The sequence below is a fragment of the Pelmatolapia mariae genome, linkage group LG22, assembly GCF_036321145.2.
Source record: "Pelmatolapia mariae isolate MD_Pm_ZW linkage group LG22, Pm_UMD_F_2, whole genome shotgun sequence".
Taxonomy (NCBI): Eukaryota; Metazoa; Chordata; class Actinopteri; order Cichliformes; family Cichlidae; genus Pelmatolapia; species Pelmatolapia mariae.
The window spans coordinates 20695683-20704116 of record NC_086245.2 but is presented as its reverse complement, the minus strand read 5'-3'; the positions used below and the strand labels follow the sequence as shown (position 1 = coordinate 20704116).

The 8434-nt window shown below is 43.8% G+C and overlaps 2 protein-coding genes across 2 annotated transcripts; both read right to left on the bottom strand.

Annotated features, from left to right (window-relative positions):
- Positions 1-3804: 3804 nt before the first annotated feature.
- Positions 3805-5486, bottom strand: twist1a (twist family bHLH transcription factor 1a). Its single transcript, XM_065469621.1, has 2 exons — positions 4713-5486; positions 3805-4272 (listed from the first exon to the last, which is right to left on the bottom strand). Exon 1 carries the CDS (start codon positions 5286-5288, stop codon positions 4740-4742), a length of 549 nt encoding a protein of 182 aa, XP_065325693.1. The 5' UTR covers positions 5289-5486; the 3' UTR covers positions 3805-4272; positions 4713-4739.
- A 2098-nt stretch (positions 5487-7584) lies between these two features.
- LOC135932244 (fer3-like protein) lies at positions 7585-8034 on the bottom strand. The gene has a single exon (XM_065469605.1). The coding sequence runs from the start codon at positions 8032-8034 to the stop codon at positions 7585-7587; it is 450 nt and encodes a 149-aa protein (XP_065325677.1).
- Positions 8035-8434: the final 400 nt, after the last annotated feature.

Genomic DNA, 8434 nt, shown 5'->3' with positions numbered 1-8434 from the left:
ATAAACAGCCTTGGGCAAGAGAGCTGAGAGGATGCGTATACTTTTTTTTCCCTCTTGAGTTTTCTTCTTCTTTTGCTTTTTCTCACTGCTTTATCAGCGTGTTCATTTTTCACCTCCCACTGTAATCCAGGCTCCATCTTTCTTGCTGTTCTCATACTCTGTGCTGCATTTGACAAGTATTAGAGAACTGAGTGGGGCATTTTGTGGAGGTGAATTGGTGGCCCGTGGTCCAGCTGGGGGTCACAGCATTCTGGGGACAGGGTCAGTTTGAGAGGTCACAGGTCAGCACTGATGGGTGCAGTTGGCACCGACCTCAGGGAACGTGTGCGAATTAGAGCTCATTATATTAACGGTTTCTACCCAGACTTCCTGTCACTCTCTGTTCCTGTACCATTAAAACAACAAACCATTTTATAATATACCTCAATATCATCTCGTCCTCCTGCCAGATAGGATTTGGTTATTTTTCTCTTTTCTGACTTCAGAGACATTGTCACATCATGACAAGGAAACTTCAATTCTTTTGCAAAATAAATAAATAAACAGAAAGAAACTGAGTACCATTTTGACTTAATGCATGCTTATTTGACTTAGACGAATGCATTGTTTTAATAACAAACACATGGGAAGTTTAAAATATTAAGAAGGTTTTACTATTCTTTGGTAAATTTCAGACTGCGCTCCTCAACAAGATGCACAGTATTGTGCTAAACTCTTGATCCACCCTTCATTTCTTTATATTTTACCATGAAAATGGAAAATAGACGCAACAGTTTATTAAAATATGTGAAAACATAAATAGAAGCTACACAGTTTATAAGGCAAAAACAGTTTGAAAGGCAATAATCGGTATGACCACCTTTATTTTTCATCACAGTCTGACCTCTCTTAGGAAGCCTTTCTTGTCATTTCTTGTCATAGTCTTCAGGAATACTTCTCTAGGCTCTCTCTTTTGATGTTTCTGCCTTTAGTTCTGTTCTTTGTCAAGATGATCCCACACTGCTCTAAAGATGTAGAGGTCCAGGATCTGGGAATACCAATACATCTATATGCTTTATATGCTTTTATTGCATTAGCACCTGTGTTTGGGATCATTCCCAAACAGAAAAATTGCAGCCAATCAAACACTTTCCAAATGATTTTGCATGGTGGAAATCTGACTGACACTCACTGTCGTTCCTCTGTGTGGACGTCCTGCATTTCTGATGAGGCTTCTTTGCTAAGCTGTGTGTTGTGTGAAGACAAAACGCTGGCTCATCCCTTGAGTTAGGTGCTTTTTTCATGTCTGAATGATTCATCAGTCAGTGTTAAGTGGCTTAACAAACAAATAAACATTACTCTGAAAATGGCAAGATGCAGGAACTGGACTAAAAATGAGTGAAAAGCAGCCAGTGTCCACAGACAAACTTTGAAAGACCTTCAGAAAGCCTGAAGACCTACTGCTCAAGACCACTTTAAAGATTATAACAAAGTCTGGCTCAGAGGAGAAGGGCAACTCTAAAGCAATAATAAATCTAAAAATGCTCATTACTGCTCTTATATAGCAAAAACCAAAGAAGTGTATGGACTTTATTTTTTTTCCAGTTTACTGATATATTACATCACTGACCAGCAGACATGGAGGGTTGGAGTGATACGCAAAGCACTATTTGTTTAATTTCACTTCAGAGAGTCAGAGAATGCAGATCTTAATTTGAGCTATATGACGAAAACGCAGCAGAGCACAAGTAAAAAAGAAACTCCAGCATACACACAAATACATATATACACCTACACACACACACACACACACATGCTAACTGCCTCAGGTTGCGATGAAACACAGATAATTAGCTCTAATGGAAACCAGACTTAGAAATCGAGTCGGCCCCCCCTCCGTCTGTCTCACCCAACTTCCTCCCCCTCCACCTTGTCTTTTTGTGGTGTTGAGGGTTAATGTAAACCAGGGCTTGTTACCCCATAATGGGGAACTTCACAGAGAGATGGGAAGTGAAGGAGACACAACACTAAAAGAAGTAAAGGAGACAAGTAAACCACTGTTAAACTACCTGGTCTTGCTTTCCATGTATAGCAGTGAGAAATCCATGTTTGGAAAGATTTACAGCTCCTGGCGTTACTAAAATACACACAGGCCTGCACCTTTGGCTTTTAGATCAGTTTAAGGACTGCAAGCTCAAAGCGAGGAGATATAAACGGTGATTAATGAGAGAGAGAGTGCGAGTGCGTGTGTGTGTCAGTATTCAAAGAGCCTATAAATCATAGCACACTTAAAACTAGAGAGCCAGATGCCTTCACACTGATAACAAGCGGTCATCCCATTACTTTCAAACATCAAAGTCGAGCAGGAGCTGAGGTTCAGGAGCCCCCCCTCCCCGATTTGTTTCTCCCTCTCTCTCCTTCTCTGTGTGAAATGTATTTCCCTGTTTAGTAGGCGTGAGAAATCTCCCTCTGTGTGTGTATAACCTATATGTGTTTGTGTGCGCGTGTGTGTTTTGAAGCCTCAGAGGTGACATTCCTCTGTGTCAGAGCAACAGCCTCAAGTTTAAGATAACACGTCCACGGTGATCTAAGGGTGGGAATCGATTCCCCCCGGTGGCTGGTGAGGGCTTTGGGTCAGCGCAGATGGCTTTACCTTCCGCACGCAACCCGTGATACAAAAACACGGCGATGCTCCCATCATCATCTCTTAACAACCCTACAGAGAGATAGAGAACTCCCTTAAGTGAGTCATGAATGACATCGGTGTGTTTCATCTCAAAGTGATATTCCTGTTGCACTCATAAAATAGTCTAATCCTACTTTATTTTATGGGAAATAGTAGCCTTGAAGCATTCAGTCAGGACTTATATGTGGTAGATAAGGCATCAGCCAATGAGATACTTCCCATGTAGTCTTCTTGTCTTAATATAATCTAGTCCTTCCCTTCTTGACTTTAATGGTGTGTAACAGCTCAGATGCTGATTTGGATTTGGACATATCACATTCAGCATTTAGGTGGAAAGATTATTTCTGTCCAAACCTGTGGTAAACCATTCAAAAAATATAATAATAATAATTTTTAAAAAATACAATTATTCCTTTTCACATAATTTGCAAGTTGTTTTTTTTTTGGTTTTTATTATTTAACAGCTATGTGGAGTTTTATAAGTTAATCCCGTTTACAGTTTGGGCCAATTTTATCAGCTGTTTTGTTGTTAAGTAGAAACACTGATAATCCAATGTGTTTTATGTGAAATATAACTTGTTGGTATTTGTAAATTCCATCCAGCCTATTCTGTTTGCATTTTCACCTCTCTCCACCCCATTAATCTGTCAAACCTCTCTGGGTATAACTGCTCCAGCACCTGCAGGAGACTCCCATGCTGACCTGCAGCTCAGTGGACATCTGGGAATATCATGCATGCCTCCCACAGCTCCAGATTCACCTTGTTCAAACAGACCATTGGCTAATTATGGCTTTCCCAGATCCCCAAGCTCAAGAAATCACTACAAAATAAGCCACTGGAATGAGATGTTTTCTTTTGCCCCCCTCCACTGTAGTTTGGTTACATGGGGATTCAACATCAACCAAGAAAATAAGCTCTCTACAAAGACTCAAATTTCAAAGACCATGAAAAATTAATATGTTTCCCCTCACAAAAAATAAATAAAAAACACTTCTTTTTTTAAAAAAAAGTGGCATTTATTCTTCTGTGTAAAAACAGAGGCCTCTAAATTCAGCTGATGGGCATGAAATTTCTTTGACGCAGCCTCTAGTTAGACCTTTAAGGAATATCCAGACCAGAAGAATGTAAGATACTTTCATAATTTTATTTAAGATATTACCAAATATTTACAACACTCAAAATGCAAAGACTCTAGATCCATTTGGAATCCTGTGATACTGCAAAAATAAATAACCTTTATTTGAAATGGGGGGAGGAAGAAGTTTCAGACCTGTGTAGAAAAATAAATACAAAATACTTCATTTTCTGTGATGCGGTGTCACAGGGAATGTGGAATGGTCTGTCATCTTTCTCCCGTGTTTCAAAACGGAGCCGTTTGTCAGTTTTTTTTTTCTTTACAACATTCATAGTCGCAGTGGTCGTTCTTTCTTCATATCCGTCCTGTCTGTCTTAAGTGCTCCCTTGCAAACATTTCAGTCCGTGCAAAGGGAAATATGAAAAAAGCTGCTTTCCTCTGAGGCCTGAAGCACAGCAGCCGAGACTGGGGTCCAGGTGTGTTTGGCCTATTTTAGTCTGTCTGATCCACTGGTTCCTCAGTCTGAGTAATCTGTGAAAGAAATACTCTGGTTAAAACAAGTGAAAACAAGAAATGAATGACATATATGTTGGTGCGTGTTGGCCATGTATGTAAATGACAAAACCTGGTTGTGGGCTTAGGTGAAGAAAATAAACATGAAGCTTGGATTTCATGGAAGAAATGCTATGTCTATTTCTGATGATATGAGAATTCCATGTTTACATAACTCTGGTCTGTTGGCGCATAAAGTTGTAGTTGACATTTCTTTCATAATGAAATTAATCAACCCTAATTAATATTAGAGGAAGTTTAAAAGAGTGAGACAGAAAAACTACAGCGACCTACTGGAGGATTATACATGACTGTATTAGTTTGTTTACCTTGGGCCTGTGCGTAAAATGCGCATAACCGGAACATTTTGGCACGGCTCGAGTTCCTGCTGGATGAAAAGTGAAAGGAGCTCAACCTACCGTACTGTGCCACCAAGAGCAGCCCTGCTAGTGGGACGTAGTCGACAAGGACCACGCGCCCCCCATCCTCCAGACTGAGAACGCATAGCTCAGGCGCTCGTGCGCCACGTAGCTGCAGCTGGTCCCTCGCGCGTCCAGCTCGTCGCTTTGTAGAACTTGGCAAAGGAAGTCGATGTACCGCGCTGCCAGCTTCAGGGTCTGGATCTTGCTGAGTTTGTCTGACGGCAGGGTGGGAATGATCTTACGTAACGACGTGAAAGCCTCGTTGAGGGACTGCGTCCTTTGGCGCTCGCGGATGTTGGCCATCACGCGCTGTGTCTGCAGGTCGTCGAATGAGCGCGCGGGGCTACTGCTGGCCTCGCTGTCGCCGCTCCCGGCGCTGCCTCCTCCTCCGTCTCCGCTCTTCCTGCATTTCTTTTTCACCGGACCGGGGCTCTCCACGTCCGCTTCCTCCTCTTCGTCCGTGCTCCTCCGCGCCGTCCGCCTCTTCCTCGCGCCTCTCCGCGGCAGCTGTCGGTCGGTCTCCTCCTCACTGTTGCCAGCGCTGTCCATTGGGGAGGAGTCGTCTTCCCGCATTGTCTTTTCAGAAAGGTTTTCTGTGTCCTGTCAGAGAGTCACGAATCCCTGACTCAAATCCACTGAAGCGGTCGCAACATCAACAAACACAAGAGGTAACAGGAGCGTGGGCCGCGCTTGGGTGTGAGCTGGTATTACGGTAAATCTCGTGCGCCACAGAATGGGAGAGGTGTCTGCCAGACTGGGACGACCCGAGCTCTTATAACGGGGAGCAGGCAGGAGGATTTTGGGGCTTGCTGTGATTGGGTGGGGAGGGCTGTAACATAATACCGCAGAAAAGGAGAGTTCTTGCTATAATATTAGGAATTAAGAGATGAAGTCTTTTTTTATTCGAGACTGGAAGGATGTAGTGGGGGCAGTGTTTGCTATTGGATCATGTAGCTTTGTGCAAACACCGTAAGACCTGTCTTACAGATAAATTATTTGTCTCTGCTCCACCCCAAATTATTTCTTCCCCAAAAGCACAATGTCCCCCCCCCCCCAACTGCATTTATTACAGAGCGCAGATCAAGAAAGATAATTATTGTTTTTATTATTATTATCATTATTATTATTATTATTACATTGAATTAGAGCAGACCTCATTAAATGTCCAGTCTCTTTTTTGCTCAGTGTTAAATAAAGATCTGTTGTTGTTGTTTTCCTGTGTTATTTATTATTTCGTTTCAGGCTCGTTTTTTATAAAGTATGAATAGCAGGTTTTGTTGTTTTTCCAAATCTGCTGCACAGACTTTATCCACTGTTTGCGTCACTGACAATAAAACTTACAAATGGAAATCGCCCAGCAGTTTTACCGCTGTGTCATCGTGTGTGGAAATTTCATGCTTTTCCCCTCTTGCTGAAAATAATTCAAAGCCAGTGACACAGAACAGAACTCTTCCTCTAGTTTTAAACATTAAAGTGTTTCTGTGCAGGCGTTTGAGAAGGGAGCAGCGATCAGGCCCACTGAAAAACACATGAGGCTGTCACAGCAGGAGGTCGCTGCTCCAGTAGACCTGTGTGTTTATTTTCCCGTCAACGGCCTCGCGGTTGAGGTATGCATTTAAAGGGTTTGACTCCCGCAGGGATCTCGGCACCGCGGCTCAGGTTTAAAAGACGGCCCGTCACAGGGAGCTCTCAGGGCGGATCCGTGCTCACAGCGGGGACGCTGAAAGGCGGTGTTCGGCTGGAGCACAACGCAAATACCGGACGTGATAAAGATGGACCGAGGAGAGAGGGAAAAAAGCACTTCACTGGCTCACACAGAGTCGAAACACCTACACATGACCACCCAGCTCCGTGGCCTGCTCTGCTGTGATCTAATATCCCAGTCAAAAAACAAAAAATATGTCTTCATGTGGTTGAAACTAGACCTGGCAAATTCTTGGAGGTAGTCTGTGGTGTGAATGGCCCACCGAGAAGCCTCACTTCTGATGAGGAAGGATGACACAAGAGGGCCCAGCTCCGCTCTCTTGTGGAGACACTGTCCCCCAGCGCTAAACAGCTCTGCCTCTTCCATCAATCCAGGACTGAAAGAGGGCATCTGGTGTGGGTGGTGTTTTTGTCACTCAGTTTACCTTCATCTCACCTCCACGAATAACTCAATTTACACCTTAGTGACAAAGATAATCTGCAGCTTCATGCCGTGAGCCCTTGATTTGTGATTTAGATCCACTTTTAAACTCTTTTGAGGATATTTGGCCATCAAGGAGAAAACAATCATGATTGATGTGCTCTCGCTTTCTGAGTGAGGAAAACCTCGAGTTGTTTTTTTTTTTTGCCACACCCTTCAACTGGCCAGGTGAGGCGCGTGCCTCTGTAACTCTCCACGGTGCTGAAAACCACACCGCTTCAGAGCTGCTGACATTCATGTGTATCTCCTCTTAACGGATTTATTAAATGCGACAGTGTAAATATGTTTTGATCCAACACTGCCTGTAAACTGTCCATTTAAGCGGACATTATGGTCATATTAAGTTTAGTAAGGTTAGTCAAAATTAAATTTCACGTCGCTTTCTTTGTCGTGGCAGTCCAGGCAAAGAACACAAACATGACCATAGCGGTTACTTTTATTTTCAAGCAACATCGATTCACATGCAACTAATGAAATCTCGATTCTCACTGACCTAGTGAGCTTTCTCCAACGATGTATGTGTTTTTACAGCCACAAAAAATCTGACATTTATTAACAGAATCCCTCTTGTTGGTCCATACACGGCCTGAAAGGCACATATGAAAGTCAGCTGCTCATTTATGTCCGTGTCATTGATGGGTTGAGTGGCGCCTTCAGTCTAGTTCAGTCTGCCATTGTTGTGTCTCAGGTGTTCTCCAGCAGGTCCATCATGAAGGAGATGTAGACGATGGCCAGACGCAGCGTCTCGATACGGGACAGCCTCTTCTCGTATGCGAATGTAGGAACTTTTCTCCTTAGTTCGTCAAACGCCTCATTCAGACTGAACATTCGCTTTCTCTCCCGCACATTGGCCGCCTGCCGCTGGACCACCGTGATGATCCTCCTCCGCTTGGCCTTCGTGTTCCCCCGGGCACCGCGGCTGTAGTATCTCGGCGAGCACATCGCCACCTGAGCAGTGCGCACACCGTCCTCCGCTTCCCGGCTCCAGGAAGGCTCGTTTAACTGCCTTTGGCTGATTTGACCGGATGGAGCATCATCCACCTGCTGCTTTGGTGCTAAAGCATATTTGTGGGGATACTCCATAACATTAATGTTCATCACCGTGGAGTCAATAAATCGGCCCTGCATTTCCATCTTCAATGCGCTGCAGTTTGAGAGAAAGTCTCTCTTTTGTTTTTCTGTTAAGAAACTGACTCCAATCAGAGCTCTCAGACGGACTAAAGTCGTTCACCAGAAACAGAATCCAAAGCACCCAATCAAATAAATCCAACTTTCTCCAAATCCGGTCAGTGCGCTACAGGGTTAGATCCTATTGGGCCCAAGTCCAAGAGCTTCTTCCTGCTGTTTTAATAAGTCGCCTATACCACCTCACAGCGCGACATCTTTTATGCTCCTCTTGCTCTAAATTGAGCCCATTTTTGTCGTCAGTCGACCGGTGACTGGGATGAGAAAGACTTAAAAAAAAAAAGCAAAGAGGAAGCTCGACGGCCCTGTCAATTGATGCACTGTCCTCCTGGAGGCCTTTAATGAGCAT

Excerpts from the sequence above, each read along its gene's own strand:
- LOC135932244 (XM_065469605.1), bottom strand. The coding sequence starts at position 8,034 with ATGGAAATGCAGGGCCGATTTATTGACTCCACGGTGATGAACATTAAT.
- twist1a (XM_065469621.1), bottom strand. The coding sequence starts at position 5,288 with ATGCGGGAAGACGACTCCTCCCCAATGGACAGCGCTGGCAACAGTGAG.